The sequence below is a fragment of the Nyctereutes procyonoides genome, unplaced genomic scaffold (genome assembly GCF_905146905.1).
Source record: "Nyctereutes procyonoides isolate TBG_1078 unplaced genomic scaffold, NYPRO_anot_genome, whole genome shotgun sequence".
In the NCBI taxonomy this organism is placed as follows: Eukaryota; Metazoa; Chordata; class Mammalia; order Carnivora; family Canidae; genus Nyctereutes; species Nyctereutes procyonoides.
This window is the reverse complement of record NW_026575042.1, coordinates 3,744,270-3,766,680: the sequence shown is the minus strand read 5'-3', so window position 1 is coordinate 3,766,680 and position 22,411 is coordinate 3,744,270. Positions and strand designations below refer to the sequence as shown.

The 22,411-nt window shown below is 44.3% G+C and overlaps 1 protein-coding gene across 3 annotated transcripts in view; it reads right to left on the bottom strand.

Moving 5' to 3' along the window:
* UBP1 (upstream binding protein 1) overlaps nt 1–4,339 on the bottom strand; it is a 52,955-nt gene extending 48,616 nt beyond the window's left edge. Inside the window, exon 1 of one of the 3 annotated variants that reach the window (XM_055321397.1) lies at nt 3,945–4,339. In XM_055321397.1, the coding sequence (XP_055177372.1) occupies nt 3,945–4,057 (113 nt within the window). In that variant the 5' untranslated portion in view covers nt 4,058–4,339. Of the gene's footprint in view, nt 1–2,694; nt 3,100–3,944 lie in introns of those variants that run through there. The other 2 variants (XM_055321398.1, XM_055321399.1) reach the window with 2 other exon arrangements.
* Nucleotides 4,340–22,411: the final 18,072 nt, after the last annotated feature.

Here is a 22,411-nt window from a genome sequence, read left to right as displayed (position 1 = left end):
TTCAGATCTGGGTATAGGGCAGAAATTTCCTCAAAAATGAACAAAGTGAGCCTATCATTTCCCAGAAAAGAACTGTGACAGTTAGTTAGGTTCTAATAGGATGCCTGGAGGCCAGCACAGAGGAAGTCTCAGCCAACCAAGAGGAAGTCAGAGGTTTGTCCTGGCAGCACACCAAAACAAAAACCACAAGAAACCGGATCAAACCAGACAGGCCCAAGATGGCTGACAAAGTAGGCCAAGGTTCACATTATTCCTTCATTATACTACATTAGCATTCTAAATCTCCTCCCTACCAGTGCCAGGACAGGAAACCCCTGACCAAATATGGGAGAGAAGGCTTGGCTTCCAAGAAACCCCTGCCTCAAATAGTGAATATTCCAACCTCTTGTTAACAGCTGTTAAGACAGAAACCCAGGGGCACTTGGGTGGCTCAGCTGGTTAAGCATCCAACTCTTGATCTCAGCTCAGGTCTTAAGCTTAGGCTTGTGAGTTCAAGCCCGGTGTTGGGCTCCATGCTGGGTGTGGATAGAAACCCAGATCTAGTGGGTGCCACTCTCCCTGGAGCCCGCCAGCATTCCCAATCTTGAGAGCATACTTCTGCTTTAACAAACTTTCCTACTTGTACTGCTGTGTTGTGTCTGTCCTTGAAGTCTTTCTCCTGATGAGATCAAGAGCCTCCAGTGACATCTTTTGGACAAGCTGGGTCAAGAGCCTCACGACCCAAGGTCTCCCCAGTCTACTTGACAACAAGACCAATGCCCTCTGTAAGGTAACAATTAAAAATTTTATGTGTAATCTAAAGTGGTCACATTATTTCCTAAGTCCTTAAAATTAAATTGCTACAGATTAGACATTTCATGTGAATAGTAAGATGGGAAAAAAATTAACAAGGGCCCAAAAGACCCTCTTCAGAGCTTTAATGAGCTACTTTGGTAAACCAAAGGTCATTTGGTTGTCACTTCAAAAAACATCAATGACCCAGATTTCAAGTTACAATGGGTTTCACCCTTCCTTCAGTGAGGGGAAGCTTAGCCTTCATTTGGAATGGTAGTGCCACTAACAGGTCACCGGGACTCTCACTGTAACATCTATGGGCTTCAGTTTACTCACTTAAAAGATCAGTTTAGAAGTTCCTAAGGTCTCTTCATCCATTTCTAGAATCTTGAAAGGATTGTTTATGACCTACCTCATTTCTTTTTTTTTTTTTTTTAAGATTTTATTTGTTTATTCGTGTGTGAGAGAGAGACAGACAGACAGACACAGGCAGAGGGAGAAGCAGGCTCCATGCAGGAAGCCCGACGTGGGACGTGACTTGATCCGAGTCTCCAGGATCACACCCCGGGCCGAAGGCGGCGCTAAACCGCTGCGCCACCTGCGCTGCCCCACCTGCCTCATTTCAAACAGGATCTGCAGCAGCTCATATCTGACATACAAACGTGATACAGCAATACACACAGAAGAGGGGAGGGACGAAAAGGGAGAAAGAGAAAGAGAGAAAATGAAAGAGCCAAGAGCACAAAGAGGACGGGAAGAAGCAAAGATAATATCAGAAATTTGCCACCACATACCCCAATACCATCAGCCAGCATTGTTTAATGCAAATAGACTTTTTTCTAAGGTAGGCTCTGTGCCTAACACGGGGCTTGAACTCACGACCCTGAGATCAAGAGCTGCATGCTCTAGCGACAGAGGCAGCCAGGTGCCCTAAATGCAGTTTTTAAAATTAAGTCAGACTACTGAAAGAAACCATCTTTCTTACAAGCCATCTTCCCCCAAATCTGAGGAAATGATTTCTTTAAAAGTCCTTAAAAATAGATGGTTTAAGCCATCCAGGGAGCAAATACAGTAAGCATATTTCACTTTGGACTAAAAAAAAAAAAAAAAAAGTTTACTTTGTAGGCACCTTTTAAGAAGTCACTTTTCCAATAATTTCAAATTTAGCACCTCAGTTTACTTCTTGAACTTAAGAGAGAACAAATCAAAGAGAAAGATAAGCATCAATAGCCTTACTTCCCATTTGATACCAGATGAAAAGACACTACTGCCTGCCCATGCAGAAAATAGATATTAGGCACTCCTAGGATCCAGCCTTCTCAGGGCTCCAGGCCCAGGCCGGGGCAGTTCAATCCAAGGAGGCCGGCAACAGCCTAAAGCATTCTTCAGACTTAGTCCATGTCAAGTCCAATTTGGTACTGCCCAAGTTTGAATTTCACATAAGGGCCCTGAATTTGCAAGAGGCAAGTACTCTCATCAGCTCCTCAGTTTTGAGGATCCAATTCAATATTTAAAAAACAAACAAAAACTCCTTATAAACTGCTAATTGCCTTCAAAAATACCTGAAATTTTAGATTAAATGACACACCATGTAAGCAATAACCCGAAACATTCAATGGAAAGTTTCCCCATGGCAAGTGTTGTAAAAGACCCATAATCATTAAGATGTCAGACATTATTTTAAGAACAAGGTCAGAGAAAGGTGAAAATCATGATTTTCTTTCCTTTTCACAGAATAAACCAAAGACAAAAGTCCATTAGCTGGCTGAGTCACTTAAATAAAACTCTAGGAAAAAAGTAAAAGCTCAAAATAACCGTAGTAAGCGAAGTTCTTGGCAGCAAACTTTTCACTTTACCATAACTGAGAAGTGCGAAGCAACCTTTGAGTTGAAAATACTCCATTCCCTTCAAGCGCCTTACCTGGTCTCAAGGAGCAGCACGGCACTTCAGGCCTGTTGTACCTAGGGAAATCACGGTTTCTAGTGCTATGTGGGGCGACCCTATGACGTTCAACAGATCAATTTCTTCAACTGAGACGGTTGTTCTAGAAAATAAGACAGCTCGTCCGAAGCCCTCAAGCTGCACAACTGCGGAGATCAAGTGCCAAGTTCAGGGAGAGGAGCGCATACCTTACCAGGGCCAGAGTCTGGTGACCTCCACACACTTCCACACTCTAAGAAACACCTCGACCTTTCTGAGAGTTCTTGATTGCCCGAGGCTTTCCCTGCAAGCTATAAAAGCCGAGTCTGCAGGGTGCAGCCCCCACTACCCAGGCCTGCCCCGACCCTGAAGTTCTCTTCAGGACAGGTATGCTCCAGCCTCCCTCAGGGCTGCAGTGAAATGTATGTAAGCTACTGGGAGACCGGACAGCACTTCAAAGACGTCAGGCACCATTTAAAGAACAGTCAGAAAATCTCAGCAGAAAGCTGCCAAACCATGGAACTGTACACTTTAATAAAGATGGACTTACAGTGCATCAGCTATATTTCGATAACGCTGCTAAAAACAAAAACAAAGAACCACCGAACTGACAGAAGTCGAACGCACAACACACAACACAGCATTCTCTGGGATAAAGGGCCAGAGACTAAGCTCCGATCTGTCTCAACCTTCAAAATCAAACAAAATGAATGGCTGCTGGTACGGGCAGCAGGGACTAAACAAACCAGTGTTTGTCGTGCAGTCGCTGCATCTTAAAGCCCTTTTCAAAACGGAAAACAGAATGGCCCAGGAGGATGGTCCCCAAAATGAGGACCTTTACTTTGAAACAATCAAAAAACACCGATCACCAGGGCGCCTTTATTCCCCTGCGTCTACTCTCACTCACGGAAGAATTGCTATTGTAACAGCAAGTGATTGAAATTCGCCACCAGGAAAGACTACAATGCAGAAGAGAATAGGAACCGATAACCGAAACCGTGCAGAGTGCTTGCCCAGCACCAGTTCCACGGCTTCGTGCCCGTGCTCCCGCTCCGAGCAGCCAGCCGACCGCCTGCAAGGACAGGAAGCCCCTTCCCCCAGCAGCCGGCCTGCTCCGCCGCAGAAAGCAGCCCTGAGGCGCAGTTCCCGGGGCCGCCCTCGCGCGCCCGCCGCCCGGCTGGGCAGGGGCCACGCGGCCCGGACCCCGCGGCCGGGAAGTCGCGCAGGCCCTTCCCACGGAGACCGAGTACCTCATGCTGTAGGCGCCGGCGCCCAGCTCCTGCCCGATGCCCGAGAGGCTGGCGTCGAAGTCGTGCACCAGCCCGGACTCGATCACCTCGTCCATCTTGAGGACCCAGGCCATCTTCCGGCCTCGCCGCCGCCCGGCGCGGCCTCCGCGAGCAGGCGATGGGGCCGAAGCTCCGCGGGCGCGCCCTGGGGGAGGGCGCGGGTGAAGCGTCGGGCGGCGCGGCGGATGGTCACCACGGGCGGCCCGGGCGGCGGCCGGGACCAGAGCGACCGCGGCCCCGCACGCAGGGCACGGCGAGCCCGGCGAGCAGCTGCAGCGGGAGCGGCCGGGCCGCCGGCAGCGCCTCCCTCCCGCGGGCGCCGGCCCCGCGCCTCATGCCGCCGCCGCCGCCCACCCCCCGCGCCGCTAGCGCTGCAGCCGCTGCCGCCCGCCCCGCCCCGGAGCCCCCGGCCGCATCCTCCCCGGCTCTGCGATGGGGCGGGAGCTCGGCCCGCCCGTCACCCGACCCCTGGTCTCGGTCTCGGCCCCGGCCCTCGGCCCTCGGCCCTCGGCCCGCCCGCCCCGCCGCCCCGGCCAACCCCGCCGCCGCCGCTCCGCTGGCCGGGACGCTGGCTCCTATATGGCTGCGGCCCGAGCTCTCTCCCGCTTCCGCCTCCTCCGGCCCCGCCCCGGCCCCGCCCCCACCCGCGCGGTCGGCCCTCGCCCCGCCCCGCCCCGCCCGGCTCCGCCCGGCTCCGCCCGGCTCCGCTTTGGGAGCACGCCTGGCGCTGCACCCCGGAGAGAGTGTCCCCGCCCGCCGAGCAGCGCGCCCCGCCCCCGCACGCCAGCTCCGCTTGCCAGCCCGGAAGAGGCGGGGCCCGCGGGCCGTCCAGTTCCGCCCACCCACAGAGGCGGACTGACTGATTGACAGGCCAACTGGACAACAATGGCAAGGGCTTGGTCGAGGCTCCCGTGAGTCTCTGTGCCTCTGTACCGAACAGCCAATCAAAACGCCCTTCCTCTTGGGCGGTCTCGATAACGGAATCGGCTGCCGGAAGAAAGAGTTCATTGGCCCGCGCCGGAGGAAGCCCCCTAAACCTCTCCCGGAGGTGCCTTGCTCCTCTGTGGTCTTTCCGGGTAGTCTCTGCATTTTGCCCAGACTACTTCGGAGAGAGTGGGGGGTTGGGGCGGGATAGGTGCCTGGGCACTGAAAAGCCTATTGGGTAGAAAACCCTGATTGACGTGCATATCAGCCAATCAGCGCTCCTAAAGAGGGCCCCGGAAGTCTCCCAGTTGCAGATTGCAGTGAACAGGATGGCAAGCCCGAGTGGACTTCGTGCCTCCGTCGCAGGAGTAGCTCGCATTCGGGTTATGGTTGTCGCTCGTGGTTCTGGAGGTTCGCTGGGCTTAGCCGGGTGACCCTCGTTCAGGGCCCCCCCTGTGGGTGGAGTGGCAGGGCTGGGCTAACGTCATCCTACGGGCCTCCCCGCTCACGTGGCACGGGCTGGGGCCTCGGTGGGTTGGGGCCGCTGCAGCGCCCTGGCCTCTGCGTGCTCCTGACGTCCGCTCGGCGTGGCCGCTGCCTCTAAAGCGAGCGTCTCTCACGACGGGAGGTGGGAATCGTCAGTGGCTTAATGACAACGATTCTTTGCTCGACCACACCCCCTAGGCCGGTCTGTGCCCTGATCCCTCTCCGTCCTTATCTCAGGCCCCTGGCCCCTGCCGCCTCCCGGGTGGCGCCTTTAGAGAGTCCTGTAGGTCGTTCCTGCCAGAACCACCCTGCTGCCCTCCTGGTAAGGTCTTCAGAGCAACTTTATATCCGCTCACCGCAACCTGCTCCTGGCCCCAAACCCTCACTTAGCCCTGCTGTGTCTGGAGTTGAGCCTAATCTCCACTGCAAAACTCTGTCGGTATGGACCTTAATACCTATTGTGACGGTCCTGAGTAAAGTCTGCCTTAACCATTTTTAACAACTGAATATTTTTTCTCTTAACGCTGAAGGCCTGGGAGCGGAAACTGATACACTCTTTATTCTGTACTGTATTAGTGTAGCCGCCATAGAATCATACTGATGGGAAGAGAGCTAAGTAATTTGGGGGGGGGGGGGCAGTTTTTAAAACAACCGAACTCCATCCTCTGGCCACAAAGGTTGTATACCCTTTTCCACATGCAGTAAACACTCACCTCCTCCCCAGCCCCCTGCAAAGTTCTCATCCCGTTACAACATTGAGGTTCAGGATTTTGTGAGGTCCTGGAACAGATGAGGCTCTTCGGATGCAGGGCCTTGGGCGTGCGTTAAGCGGCTCCTCTGTATGAAGATCTGTAGTTAAAAAGACACGTGATCTACCCCAACCACTACCTCATACTTCACACGCCATCATGGGAGAGGCACAGGAAACTTACTCTGTAGACATTTTTCTTCAAAGGGGAACAGAAGGCACACAGCAGTCACTAGAGCATTGACATCCTGAAATCCAATTCGGTAAATGTTGACAGTTCCTTGCTTAGAACTTCATCGTACTTTCTGGGAATACCCAGGGGTTCTTGTCTCCATCCACTGGACTCTTGATTCTGCCCTCTGGGTTATCCTTCCAGTGCCTTAAAAACTAGCCTATATTTACAACTCAGTAGTTACCTGAGCCGTTTCCCAACCATTGTTGTGCAGGGGTCTGAAGTACTCTCTTCAGGTGGTATTTGAGTTGTCCTTTTCAGGCCAAACTGATACAATTCACTTCTAAGCTTCATGGGTTTTCTGTGAATCAATTTATAATCTGCCCCAGGGATCCCTGGGTGGCGCAGCGGTTTGGCGCCTGCCTTTGGCCCAGGGCGCGATCCTGGAGACCCGGGATCGAGTCCCACGTCGGGCTCCCGGTGCATGGAGCCTGCTTCTCCCTCTGCCTGTGTCTCTGCCTCTCTCTCTGACTATCATAAATAAATAAAAATTAAAAAAAAAAAAAGAAAATGGACTATTCAATAACTGGTGTGGGGATCAACTTTAAGGACCTGAAAAAGCTTATACCAGAATACCAAATGGCTCAAATTTCTTTTTCTTTAAAAATGTTTAAAAACAAAATTATAAAACACTAGAAGAAAACATGGGAAAAAAAAAAAAGAAAACGTGGGAGAATAACTTTAGAAACTCAGGAAAAGGCATTTGTAACTATGATACAAAATCCAGAAATTTTAAGAGATTGATGCACTTGACAACATATTTCTTAATAGTAAAGAAACATAGTAAACAAAAATATTTCTCTATAGTAAACCACCATAAGCAAAATCAAAAGAACAGGGGAAAAAACTATTTAGGACTTAGATCATGAATAAAAGCTGTGTTTCCGGGATCCCTGGGTGGCGCAGCGGTTTAGCGCCTGCCTTTGGCCCAGGGCGCGATCCTGGAGACCCGGGATCGAATCCCACATCGGGCTCCCGGTGCATGGAGCCTGCTTCTCCCTCTGCCTGCTTCTCTCTCTGCCTCTCTCTCTCTCTCTCTCTCTATCATAAATAAAAAATAAAAAGCTGTGTTTCCCTAACACATTTAAAGTTCCTGGCTTACCTGGGTGGCTCAGTCAGTTAAGCATCTGCCTTCAGTTCAGGTCATAATCCCACAGTCCTGGGATGGAGCCCCAAGTCTGGCTCCCAGGTCTGTAGGGAGTCTGCTTCTCCCTCTCCCTCTGCTCATGTTCTCTGTCTCTCAAATAAATAAATAAGTCTTAAAAAAAAAAAAGTTCCTGCAAATAAATCAAAGTATGGTGAAAATGGCATTCGTACTCCAAAGAATATGCAAGTTGGAATACATCCGTTTGAGATACATGCACAGAGAAACTTTCATTGAAGAGAGCAACTAAGAGCTGCCTCCTGCAACACAATCTAAAACCTGGTCACTCGAATTTTATATTGCCAGTAATGGGCAAAGATTAGCAGCATCTGAAGAACACAGTTCTTGCTGTTTTGCAAAATTGTGAAAGCAGCTGATCAGCTCTCAACAGAAAGGCTGCTATAGCCATGGTCAATGATCCCATACCTACCATTTTCTCCCAATTAAATGTGACCCTGGGGATCAGCAAAAGGAACAACTGCTCTCCTTACACAGGTTTTATCCACTCAATACTTAGTAACAGCTAATGAACAGGAAGATACAGCTGGGAAACAGGAAGAACAAGCTCTTGATGGAGCAAATCAAGTCTTTTAGAAGTGTTCACATTTGACTGCTGGGAATAAGACCTACCTGCTTGGACTTCTGCACAGCAATTAGTTTTTCCTTAAGAAAAATCAGTGAAAGATGATAACATTTTCAAATACTAAGAAGTAGCAAACACACTTTCTGCGTGATGGCTCTTGGCTGCTTAACTGTTTCAAAATATGTATCCTTTCAGATTCTTTTTTTTTAATAGTTTATTTATTCATGAGAGACAGAGAGAGAGAGAGAGAGAGAGGCAGAGACACAGATAGAGGGAGAAGCAGGCTCCCTGTGAGGAGCCTGATTCGGGACTTGATCCCGAGACTCAACGATCATGACCTGAGCTGAAGGCAGATGCTCAACCAGTGGGCCACCCAGGCGCCCCTTTCAGATTCTGTCTTTGTTAAGATGTTCATGGGTGCCAGCGTCTGAATGCTTGTGTCTCTTCAAAATTCAGACGTTGAAATCTACCCCCTCCCCAAGGTGATAGTATTGGAGGAGGTGGGGCCTTTGGGAGGGGCTATGCCCCCAAGAATGGGATTAGTGCTCTTATAAAGAAAGACCCACAGAGCTCTCCCACTCCCCCTCTGCCATGTGAGGATATAGTGTGAAGTCTGCACCCTGGCGGAAGACCCACCTGATCATGCTGGCACCCGGATCTCAGACTTCCGGCCTCCAGAGCCATGAAAAACAAATTGCTTTTGTTTAAAAGCCACCAGTCTGCTGTTTGTTGTTACAGCAGCCTGAAAAGACTAAGATAGCAGAGTACTAGGGATGCCTCTGAGGCATGTTGAAGTTTTGGGAAAGCCAGTGCTAAGTATCCAGTGAGCCAGAAGGTCAATTAACTTTTTGACATTCAAAATGTTGTGATCTAAAACAACACCCATTTATTTATTTAAAGATTTTATTTATTCATTCATGAGAGAGAGAGAGAGAGAGAGAGAGAGAGAAGCAGGCTCTCTGCAGGAGCCTGATGTGGGACTGGATCCCAGACCCTGGGATCAGGCCCTGAGTCAAAGGCAGATGCTCAACTGCTGAGCCACCCAGACTTCCTTTAGTTCTTGATTCTGTGTATCAGAACTTTTGCTGGGCTCAGTTGTGCAGTTCTTCTGAGCCCAGCTAGGCTTCCTCATGCATCCGTAGCCAGCAATGGTTCTGCTGATCTTGGCTGGCTTTCTCACATGTCTGGGGTTTCCCCAGGACATCTGAGTTTGCTTGAGTCACACTACATCGTCTCCACTCTCCTGCAGACTAGCCCTGCCTTGTTCTCATGGTGGTTGGATGGGTTCTGAGAGACAACAGGAAACCCTAATCCAGCACTGGAATGCCATCACCTCTGCTGAAATCTCTTGACCAAAGCAAGTCACAAAACCAGTCCAGCCCCAAGGGGTGGAGAAACAGACTCCATCTCTTGGTGAAAGGAGGCACAAAATCACAAAAATTATTTGGTGTAAATGCTCACAAGGAGCAAAGATGCTTTTTGTCTGGTGGTTCTTAAAATGCTTCACCATTATAAAATGCATATTTTTCAGATTTTCTCTTTTAGAGAAATGGGAGATGGAATGGAAAATTGTGGCCATTCTTGTAAACAGCACATACAGTCAGGCAGCAAGATCTTTGAAAAGCTTCAAGTCAACTGGACTTAACACTAGCAAAATTTGTCCCTGAAACAGTTAACAAATAGGCTCAGTCTGAGGTTGGTGGATAACAACACCATTAGGTGGGATTTGATAAAAGTCTCTTTGCTTTTAAAATGAGAATATTTACCTTCCTGGCTCTGTGTGCATGGGGAGAATGCCCTGCATTCAGATTTTGAGAACTCGAATGGTGTCCAAAAGAATGTGAGCATCGTATAAACTATGTGACCACAAATATAGGCCATGTACTCTTTTGAATATAGATAGGAGTTAGATTCTGTAGCTAAATTGCCTGGATTCAAATTCTATCTCTGCCAATTAGGAGTGTGTGATCTAGGACATTACCTCAGTTTCCCCATCTATAAATGGAGATAATAGATGATGGAGTTGTGAGGATTAAATAAGTTAATATGTTGTCTAGCTTAGAACTTGTCCTGGTTCAGAGTAAGCATCATGTGTTTGCTATTGTGTGTAACCTCTGACCCACCTCATCAACAAGAAGGAGTGGACTACCAGGTCCTGGATAAACAGGCAGCTCAAGTGCAGACATTTCATGTGCCAGTGCCCTTGCTGTCATCATTCATGGTGTTTTTGACAGTGTCATAAAATCCAACAAAGGACAAAATGTTACTTGACCATATGCAAATGTGGACAGTCTCCAGCTTATAGTCATTTACCAATACTCTGAGCCACTTGGGAGTTTTTTAGATATTTCACTCAGCAATAACTGAGACAAGTTTGACCCTGGAGAACTGTAGACCAGAAAAGTCAAGTATGCTTCCAAATGCCCTTTATCTTGAAAACAGAACAGGTAAATGTTTTTCTCCTAAGCACATTTAATATAAAATTATGCTTCTCGGAGCCCTGGGTAGCTCAGCCAGTTGGGCATCTGCCTTTGGCTCAGGACTTGATCCTGGGGTCCTGGGATCAAGCCCCTGTTGTCGGGCTCCCTGCTCAGTGGGGAGTCTGCTTCTCTCTTCTCCTCTCTTCATCGCCCCCTCCTCGCCTGTGTTCTCTCTCTCTCTTGTTCGCTCAGTCTGTCTCTCTCAAATAAATAAAATCTTTAAGAAATAAAAATAAAGTGCTTCTCCAAGAAACGTAATTCGTTTCAACTATGTTTTTGTAAACGTACAGAAAAGCTAAAAGAACAAAAACGATCAGCTATATATTCTTTAGTCATATATTTCACTCTTGCTAATTTCTCTACTTCTGTTCATTTGTCTATTTGTTTAATCATGTGATTAAGTTGCAGCTTTCCTGATAACCCATGCCTAAATTCTTCACAATGTATTTTTTTAAGATTTTATTATTTGAGGGATCCCTGGGTAGCGCAGCGGTTTAGCACCTGCCTTTGGCCCAGGGCGCGATCCTGGAGACCCGGGATTGAATCCCACGTCAGGCTCCCGTTGCATGGAGCCTGCTTCTCCCTCTGCCTGTGTCTCTGCCTCTCTCTCTCTCTCTCTCTCTGTGACTATCATAAATAAATAAAAATTTAAAAAAAATTAAAAAAAAGATTTTATTATTTGAGCAAGAGAGAGAGAGAGAGGGGAAGAGAATATCGCCAGCAAGGAGGGGCAGAGGGAGAAGCAAAAGCAGACTTCCCACTGAGCAAGGAGCCCGATGTGGGGCCCGATGCGAGGCCCGATGCAGGGCTGGACCCCACAACCCTGAAATCAGGGCCTGAGCCGAAATCAAGAGTCACACACTTAACCCACTGAAACACACAGGCACCCTATTTACTATGTATTCTAAGAGAACAGAAACAATCCATCATGATTCTAATGTCATTATTACATCAAGAAATTTAATGATTCAACTAAAGAAATTCAGTAACATTATATAATGATCATTTCATTTCCAAATCTCTCCATTTGTCCCTAAATTGTTTATTACAGCTTTTTTTTTCAAATCCAAGATTCAACCAACTGTGAGGCCCAGGGTGAGGGGTAGCCACTGATGGGGCCCTGGGAGCTGGACCCCTGTTGGGTCCGTGGAGCAGAGTACCTGGCCCGCCTGCATCAGGCTGTCCTGTAAATGAGGAGTGCATGTTGGTTTTATGAAGCCACCGTGCTTTGGAGGATGTTTGCCAAAGCAGTCACATACGGGCACCACCGCAGCCTGACTCGGTGTCTGAGCTTCCCAGCGCACTCTAACCAACCACCGGGTGGATGACAGCAACAAACAAGTATTATCTCACAGTTCTGGAGGTCACACGTCCAAAAGCAACTTCACTGGACTAAAGTGGAGCTGTCAGCAGGCTGCATTCCTTTCGGAGGGTCTAGGGAAGAACCTGTTGCCTTGCCTTGTCCAGTCTCTGGAGGCAGCTTGCGTTCCTGGGTTCCCACACTGCTGGGACCCCTGCTTCCCCGGCAGCCTCCTCCTCACCTGACCCTCCCGCCTCCCTCTTTCCCTTAGAAGGACGCTGTGATGACATTGGGCCCACCTGGCTAACCCAGGCTAAACTTCCCATCGCAAGGCCCTTAAATTAATAACACCTGAAAGTTCCTTTTGCCACGTAGGGTAAGATGTCCACAGTCCCAGGACTAAGGACGCAGACATGTTTGGGAGCCGTTCTGCTGCCAACACAATCCACTTCCTTCACCTCTGCGCCACACCCTTCTCAGGGAGGGCTTCCCTGGCCAGTCTTTGTAAGATTCTATCATATCCTCATCTTTTAAAATCCTCCTTCCTTGATTTTTTGTCCTTAGTCCTTGTCATTATCTCAGGTATGCTACATTTTTCTTATTTATCTTTTCTCTTTGACTAGAATGTAAGTTCCATGAGGAAAGAGATTTTGTCTGCTTTTTTCAGTAGGATATTCCTAGTGCCTAGAAGGGTGTCTGACATTTGAATGGGCATCCAAGTGATGTGGGAAGCAGGGGCAAAAGAAAAATTAAATTTCCATACTACTTAGAACCCATTGGAATTCCTTGAAATAAGCAGAGTGACCTTCCTTTAGGGACTCAGCTGCCTTAATGTTAATACTTTGCTAAGGGCAAAAGGCAACAGATCCCCAGGATCCTGTAAGTCTACTTCAACATATAAAAATTCATTTGGAAACTTCCTTTATCTCTGCCCTCACTGAGATACATGTTGGCGATCATCCCCCAAGCACATGGCCTACGTATATACATCTGAAGGGTCTCATGACTCGGGTTTTGTTATACAGTAATAAGTGACTTTCCTAACAATAGCTAGCCCCCTCAAGGTCCTGGAAACCTTGTTTCCAAAATACCTGGGGGGCTTATGCTGTTCCTGACCCCCTCCCTACTGGAAAGTATATAATGGGCCACTCCTCATGACCCCAGTGCAGCTCTTTCTGCCCTCATGCTTTAATAAAAGCACCTTTTTTGCACCAAAGATGTCTCAAGAATTCTTTCTTGGCTTTTGGCTCCATACCCCAACATCTTTCCTACATCACAAGTACTTGTTGAATAAGTGATTTTTTTTAAAAAGATGTATTTATTTATTTGAGAGAGAGTGAGAGAGAGAGAGAGGATCTCAAGCAGACTCCTTGTTAAGCACAGACCCTGATGTGGTGGCTGGATCCCAGGACCCTGAGATGGTGATGTGAAATGAAACCAAGAGTCAGATGCTTAACCAACTGAGTCACCCAAGTAAGCCAATAAATGATTTTTTTAATATTTTATTTATTTATTCATGAGAGACAGATAGAAAGAAGCAGAGACATAGGCAGAGGGAGAAGCATGCTCCCTGCAGGGAGCCTAATGTGGGTCTCAATCCCAGGACCCTGGGATCAGGACCTGAGCCAAAGGCAGATAGATGCTTGCCCGACTGAGCTGCCCAGGTGCTCCAGCACTTTTTAAAATAGAATTGAATTACATTTCTGTTGTAGTATTTATTGCTCAAACAATACATTTGGTAACTTGAGTCAGGCTACTTGTTATTTCACCATGATACAGTGTACCTTTGGTTGCCAGAAGCTGTGTGATCTTGGTGATGTAGTCCTGGAATTCCCAGTATTGTAGTTAATAAATTTGTTAATAGATTTCCTATGAGAATGTGTCATGAAAAGAAATAGCTGCTAACTGGAAAGCATTCAAAGTGGAGTCCATAAATTGCCTAACAATTGCTAAAGTAAAAGGACTATACAACATAAATAACATCAGTGTTGTTTACCACAAAACACCTCTCCATCAGTGCTTCTCACACATGAACGTGCATATGAGTCACAAATCATATGAGTCACCTGGAGAGTTTGTTACAAATGCAGTAGGTCTGAATGATGTTCATGATTGATCCACAGAATAGCAACATGTCATATGATATTAAAAACAGAAAAAGTAAGAAGTTTTCTCTTGCAGAAACATCTTTTCTGCAAGATGTTATAAGCTTAGGTCTGGGAAGCCTGGGTGGGTCAGCAGTTGAGCTTCTGCTTTCGGCCCAGGTCATGATCCTGGGGTCCTGGGATTGAGTCCCACATTGGGCTCCCTGCGTGGAGTCTGCTTCTCCCTCTGCCTGTGCCTCTGCCTCTCTCTGTCTCTCATGAATAAATAAATAAAATCTTTAAAAAGAGAGAGAGAGAGCTAAAAATAAATAAATAAAAGCTTAGATCTGGAGACCTAGAAAAATGGGAATCAATCTGCCCCAATTACCCACGGATCATTGATGTGCTAAGGGGTTTTCTGAACTGAAATACCACTTTCCTTTGCCAAAGAGCATGCTCCAAAGACTGTTGTTTGTCATATAAATATGCTGGTTTAAATGTGGAGGTAGGAGAAAAGGTACACTGGGCCAAGGAAGCAGTGGGAAAGACTGGAAAACTTATTTATTTATTTTTTTTGTAGAGGTAAGACTTTCATGAAACAAACATTAAATTTCCACAAATGAAATCATATGTCACATCACAAATCCTCTTTCTTCTCTCAGATGAATCCCCTACCTTCACATCCCAGTTTGCAATCTGGAATGTATTCTTTGTTTTCCCCAAACTTTAAAATCCTATGTTATGCACGCATTCTTTCTCTTTTCTTTCTTTCTTTTTCTTTCTTTCTTTCTTTCTTCTTTCTTTCTTTCTTTCTTTCTTTCTTTCTTTCTTTCTTTCTTTCTTTTCTTTCTTTCTTTCTTTCTTTCTTTCTTTCTTTCTTTCTTTCTTTCTTTCTTTCTTTCTTTCTTTTTCTTCCTTTCTTTCTTCCTTTCTTACTTTTCTTTCTTTCTTTCTTTCTCTTCTTTCTTCTTTTCCTTTTTTTTTTTGTTACTGTTTTTGTCACCATGAACAGTACACATCTGGAAGTGCTGGTGTAATTTATGTATTTTTAAAGAAAATCAAAGTGGTAAATGTACATATCTGAAAACAGCCACTAATGCTGCTGAGTTTATAACAAAATTCAGTCCCCTGCCCCAGTCTCCCTTCTCAGGAGATTGGTACTTTCCAAAGCAGCCACTTCCAAACTTCATCAATTTCTTTCCGTACTCGTTTCTAGGTAGTATCTACTTTTTACAATGGCAGATGACGATTTAATGATCTGTATGCCTCCTGCCTCATCAAAGTTGTCACAGTTCTTTGATTAAGTCAACTTCCATATCATTATATCTAAATATTATTGACAGATAAAGACATAATATATTGTGATACACACTTTGCTTTCTATGTGCTTGTCAAGTTACCCACATTAATTCCTTCCCCAAATCTGAGAAAATCCCTTCAGTACGTGCACTCATCAGGTGAGTCCTCTTCTTTTGTCCCCCTCTTTCTTTCTGTTCTCCCCCTTTGGAGACGTTCCACCGGGAGCCTGCTCTCCCTGTGTTCCAGTCAGGGCTGGCTACCCCTCCTTCAGGCTGTTGAATGGTGTCTTCAAGAGACCTCTCTTCACCATCCAGGCTTGAAGACAGGCAAGCAAAGGGAGGCCGGACAATTGGAAAAGGTGATGTAATCAGAATTATTAGTGTCTGTGAGACGGGAGAGCTGGAGCTCCTGCTGCCACACCTAGCACACTTTGGGTTATTAGGTATCTCCAAGACAAATGTTTGTGTTATCATTTTATCAGTGCTTCCAGTATGATAAAGGATATGGAAATTGGATCCTCTTCTTAACTACTATGACTATTATTTTTACTTATTTTGGTTACTTCCCTAGGTTAGATATGTGCATTTTTAGAAACTCAGTGTTTTTTATGTCCCAGTTATTCAAAATATATAAATAGCAGTTTTATTTATTTTTTTTTAAATAGCAGTTTTAAAATGCCATAGTTTTTTGGTTTGTTTTTTATTTTATTTATTTTTTTAAAGATTTTATTTATTTATTCATAGACACAGAGAGAGAGAGGCAGAGACACAGGCAGAGGGAGAAGCAGGCTCCATGCAGGAAGCCCAATGTGGGACTTGATCCCAGGTCTCCAGGATCACACCCAGGCTGCAGGCAACGCCAAACTGCTGCACCACCAGGGCTGCCCTGTTTTTTTTTTTTGTTGTTGTTTTTTTTTTTAGATCTTAAAGGGTGCCAATAGTCACAAAGTTGGGGTAGAACCTTACAAATGTTCATGTACAATAACTAGAGCACTTCTAGCACAGGGATTGAGTTTTCTATCTCTGGCCTCAGATAATCTTGGTTTGAAACTTAGTTGCAAGCTTATGAGCTACAAGACCTTGGGCAAATCAATTAATTTCTCCATGTCTCAGTGTCTTCTGTCAACTGAGGATGATGATAATACCCAACTCATAGGATTGGAATGAAGAGTTAACAGATCTCATGTGCTGAGCACAAAACCTCGCAAGAGGTTTTGTCTTGACTCACAAGAAAGAACAATCAGTATACAGTATTTATTATGTATTTTCATATATATATTTATATATTTTCAAATATATATATATATTTTCAAACTAAAATGTAAAACACCAGTAAAACTCTGAATGTGAAAATGCTGTCAATGACTTATTGTTTTTAAGAGATTTGGATATTCTAAAGATTCCCTGAACTAATTCTTTTGTGTATTCTTTATAACACAAATAGTAAGACTTCCTATAATATGGGATGCCTGGGTGGCTCAGCGGTTGAGCATCTGCCTTTGGCTCAAGGCATGATCCCGGTTTGGGGATTGAGTCCCACATTGGGCTCCCTATGGGGAGTCTGCTTCTCCCTCTACGTCTCTGGTTCTGTGTCTCTCAGGAATAAATAAATAAATAAATAAATAAATAAATAAATAAATAAATAAAATGTTAAAAAAAACAGAGACTTGCTATAATAGTATTGCTATGTTCCAATTGTGAACAGTGCTAGAAATGCATAAATGGTTTTTAAAAAAGACTGTGTAGCGTTATCATAGGCAAGAGGTAGAAGCAACCCACTGTCCATTGACAGATGAATGGATGAAGAAACGTGGTATATTCATACAATGGAATATTATTCAGCCTTCATAAAGAAGGAAACCTTGTTGCATGCTACCAAATAGATGAACCTCGAGGACCTTATGTTAAGTGAATAAGCCAGGCACAAAAGGACAATACTCTATGATTCCCACTCTTATGAAGTATGTAAAATGATCAGAATCACAGAAGTAGAAAGTGGGGAGGTGGATGCCAAGGGCTGGTGGAGGGGGAGTTAGTCTTTGATGGGTACAGAATTTCAGTCTTGCAAGATGAAGTTCTAGAGATCTGTCATACAGCAATGTGATGATCTCTACTGAACGTTACTGAAATTACACTTAAAACAGGTTACGAGGGTCCATTTTGCTGTGATGCTGACTACTAGCACCTCGCCCACAGCTTTCCTCACCTTTCCGAGAGAAGTAGAGCCGCAATGTGGTTCAGAGAACAGATTATGCCGTGAGACTGCTCATGTAAAAATCACTATTTCCACCACTTGGGCGAGTTACTTAATCCTTCAAAGCTTCACTTCCTCATCTCCAGAACAGCGGGAATAATAGCACCCATCACATGAGAGGGCTGTGGGGTCTCCATGAAATCCTGCCTGTTTATTAGGCATAGCCTGACATCCCGCAAGTGATGGCCTTCGGTGCTCTAGTCTTCGACGGTGGCAGTGGTCTGACTTCACTGCTCACCTCCTTCCGTGTATCTAGATGGAGCGCACATTGTCAGACCTCCTGCTCTGTTCTAATATAGACTCCGTATGTATACACAGACAGCATGATATATATCATCTACCTGACCTTCGCGTGTAGCCATTCACAGCAATCAGGTGGTGAACAGAGTTCTAATCACTGTTATATTGTGACCTCATTTGAATGATCATTAAGTCATGTTTTTATTCTAGTGGTAAAATACACAACATAGTGTTTACCATCTTTGTCATTTAAAAATGTACAGTTCAAAAAATAAGTAAAATAAAAATAAAAACATGAAGCTCAGTTATGTTAAGTACATTCACACCATTGTGCAGCCATCACCACTGTCCACCTCTTTTCATCACCCCAGATGGTGACTGTCCCCACTAAACAATCACACCTCATTCCCCCTTCCTCTAGCCCCTGGCACCCACCATCCTATTTTCTGTCTCTATGAATTTAACTACTCTGGGCACTTCATAAGTGGAATCCTGTGATATTTGAATGACTATTAAGTTTTCAATACTGGCCAACCAACACCAAGGCCATTCTTCTGGGTCTCCTCGGTCAACCGCGCTGTTAGTGGTCTGGAGGGAACCTCACTGTGTGGAAATTCTCTGCCCTCAGGAGCCAGATAATCAGTTCCTCAAAATAAAAATGACTGTTTCTTTTATAAGAGCAAACTTGGAGGGACTAACTTTGCATTGGACAGACACTTCAGAATGGAGTAAGTTGTTTTGGATTATGTTGGGGGGGTCAATGATTTATGTTGAATGGTTGGTATGTGAGCCCATATATATTAAAAGATGGGAAAATAATCAAATTAGTCATCTAGAAGTGAGTTCTGGATTGTTCACCATTCTATTCAACATTGGTGTCAAAAAACCTGACTTGGTTTTTTGCTCTTGTTTTTTTATCCCTGACTCATTGTTTTTAAACTGGGCTATGTCACTAGAGCAGTTGTCCACAGCAACTCCTTTGCTTTAGTGCAAGGTCTCTCGATTTGGGCATCGTTGACATCTGCGGCAGGACACCTGTTTGTTGTGGGGGTCAATCCTGCGTACCATAGGATATTTGGCAGGCAAGATTCATTGACCTATACACAGGTGTCAGTGGCCCTCCCTGCCAAGTTATGACAACCAAAGTATCTCCAGATATTGCCAAATGCCCTCCAGTGGGCAAAATCACCAAGTTGAGAAACACGGCTTTAGGAGGATGGAGAAGAAAAGGCACATTTCTTGCTTATGTCAGAATACTCTAACTCTGATCCTAAGTTTCTACTCTGATAAACTTAGATAAAAACTAATATAAATTTGGCTGGAGACTAAAATCTACAAACTAAGTAATTTTTTACTCACTTCCAACAAAGTAACTGATTTATACTTTCTTAAGGGGAAAAAAATACTGCCTTAGCAGTCTGACACTAGTTGAAGAATAGTTGAAGAATCCTCGGAGACCAGGGCTGCACACAGTGCATGTCCTTCAGGATGGTGGTTTACTAGGAGCACCTCTGGGCACTTTTCTACAGTGAGTCATTGAGTCATGGGCCAGCACATCTTGTACCAACCCCATTTCTGAAAGCACATTAATGTGTTTCTCTCATTATCAGATCCACAACTATAAGTTTCCAGCAGACACACTGAAGGGGTGTCAGATGCACAGCAGGTGCTAAAATATTTAATAGCTATATAGAGGTAATCAGAATCAGATTCATAAGACCAATCTGTAAAAAATTGTAGCCTATACAGACACCTCACTTCTGAAGTTTTCAGAGCATGTAAAATTTCAATGTTTGTGATGTTAATTTTAATCACGTTATTCTTCTGCATAAGTCTTGGGTGAACTCTAATTCAACTAGGTTTTATCTTAGAATACATACTTAGGATATCTAATACTCCATCTGGGGTCCTTCCTCCACTGGTATCCCTTGTTCCAGCTAAATTAGACTAAATTGTATAATGGTGGCCAGCTGGGGGCACCCAAGTGATTTGTTCAGTTTGGAGAGCTAACTCAATATTTTAACTTAATAAGGAAAGAATAAAACTTTTGAAATAAAACTACTGAAAGAAGTCATACCCAAGATTTCTTGATTTTTTTTGGTTTTAAAAGTAAGCTCTTCCTGGGGCACCTGGATGGCTCAGTCGGTAGAGCATGAAGACCCTCGATCTCAGAGGTGTGAGTTCAAGCCCCATGTTGGGTGTGGAGATTACTTAAAAAAAAATAAAATCTTAAAAAAATAGTAGAGCTCCCTTTTTTTTTAAAGAAATTTTTTTTTAAGTTTACTTAAGCAATCTCTATTGTTTACAACAGAGATAGGTAAATTTTAATTTTTTATTGAAATTCCAGTTAGTTAACGTACACTGTTATATTGGTTTCACACCTGATTCAACCCTTCCATACATCACCCGGTGCTCATCACAGCAAGTGGCCTCTTTGATATGCATCACCTATTTCACCAAACTCCTCACTGACCTCCCCTCTGGTAACAATGAGTTTGTTCTCTATAATTAAATTTGTTTCTCTCTCTCTTACTTTTTTCCCCTTTGCTTGTTTTGTTTCTGAATTCCACATATGAGTGAAATCACATGGTATTTCTCTTTTCTGACTTATTTCACGTAGCATTATACTTTCTAGCTCCATCCATGTGGCTGCAAATGGCAAGATTTCATTCTCTTTTATGGCTAAATAATATTCCATTGTATATGTATGACACCTTTTCTTCATTCATCAATTGATGCATACTTGGCCTGCTTTCATAATGAGGCTATTGTAAACAATGCTGCTGTACATGGGATGCATGTATTCCTTTGAATTAGTGTTTTTGTATTCTCTGGGTAAACACCCAGTAGTGCAAATATCTTCTCCCATTCTGTATGTTGTCTTTTAGTTTTGGTGATTGTTTCCTTTGCTGTGCAGATTTTTATTTTGATGTGGTCCCAATAGTTTTTTTTTTTTTTTTTTTTTGCTTTTGTTTCCATTGCCTCAGGAGACATATCTAGAAAGATGTTGCTATAGCCAATGTTAAATTATTATTATTATTATTATTATTTATTCATTAGAGAGAGAGCATGAGAGGGGGGGTAGGCAGAGGGAAAGGGAGAAGCAGGCTCCCCACTGAACAGGGAGGCCCACATGGGCTCAATAACAGGACCCCAGGATCACGACCTGAGCCAAAGCCCGATGCCCAACTGACTGAACCACCCAGGCGGTCCACATTTAGGTCTTTAAGCCAGTTTGAATTTACTTTTGTATATGGTATAAGGAAGTGGTCTAGTTTCTCTAACACCATTTGCTGAAGAGACTCTTTCCCATTGGTTATTCTTTCCTGCTTTGTTGAAAGTTAATTGACCGTATAATTATGGGTTTATTTCTGAATTTTCCATTCAGCTCTATTGATCTATGTGCCTATTTTTGTGCCAGTACCACACTGTTTTGATCACTATAGCTTTGTAATATTACTTGAAGTCTGGAATGGTGAAGCCTCCAGGTTTGCTTTTCTTTTTCAAGATTGCTTTGTCTTTTTGGGGTCTTTTGTAAAGGTTCTATATACATTTTAGGATTGTTCTAGCTCTGGAAAAATGCTAATTGGCATTTTGATAGGGATTGCATTAAACATGTAGATTGCTTTAAAAATGTTTGTTCTTCTAATCCACAGGTATGGAATGTCTTTCCATTTCTTTGTGCCATCTTCAATTTCTTTCATAAGTCTTCTATAGTTTTCAGAGTATGTATCTTTTACCTCTTTGGCTAGGTTTATTCCTAGGTATCTTATCACTTTTGGTGCAATTGTAAATAGGATTGTTTTCTTAATTTTTTTTCTGCTGCTTCATTATTGGTGGATAGACATGCACAGATTTCTGTACATGATTTTGCATCCTGTGACATTACTGAATTTGTTTATCAGTTGTAGCAGTTTCGGAGTGGAGTCTTTTAGGTTCTCTATATGTAGTATCATGTCATCTGCAAATAGTGAAAGTTTTACTTTTTCCTTACTGATTTGTATTCTTTTGATTTCTTTTTGTTGTCTGAGTGCCATGGCTAGGACTTCCAGTGCTATGTTGAATAAAAGTGGTGAGAGGGGACATCCTTGTCTTGTTCCTGACCTTTAGAGGAAAAGAGTTTTTCCCCAGAGGATGATGTTAGCTGTGGGTTTTTCATAGATGGCCTTTATTATGTTGAGATATGTTCCCTCTAAACTCACTTTGTTGAGTTACTGTGAATGTTGTACTTTGTCAAATGCTTTTTCTGCATCTATTGAACTGATTTGTGGTTCTTATCCTTTTTCTTATTGATGTATCATGTTGACTGATTTGCGAATATTGGACTATGCTTGCAAATTAGGAATAAATCCTATTTGATAATGGTGAATGATTCTTCATTTTTAAAGTAGGCTCCATGCCCAACATGGGGCTTCAACTCATAGCCCTGAGATCAAGAGCTGCATGCTCTGCTAAGCCAGGCAGGCACCTCATGTGGCAAACGATTTTTTAAATGTATTGCTGAATTCAGTTTGCTACATTTTGTTGAGAATTTTTGTATTTATGTTCATCAGGGATATTGGTCTGTAGTTCTTTTTAGTGGTGTCTTTATCCAGTTTTGGTATCAGGGTAATACTGGCTCCATAGAATAAATTTGGAAGTTTTCCTTCCTCCTC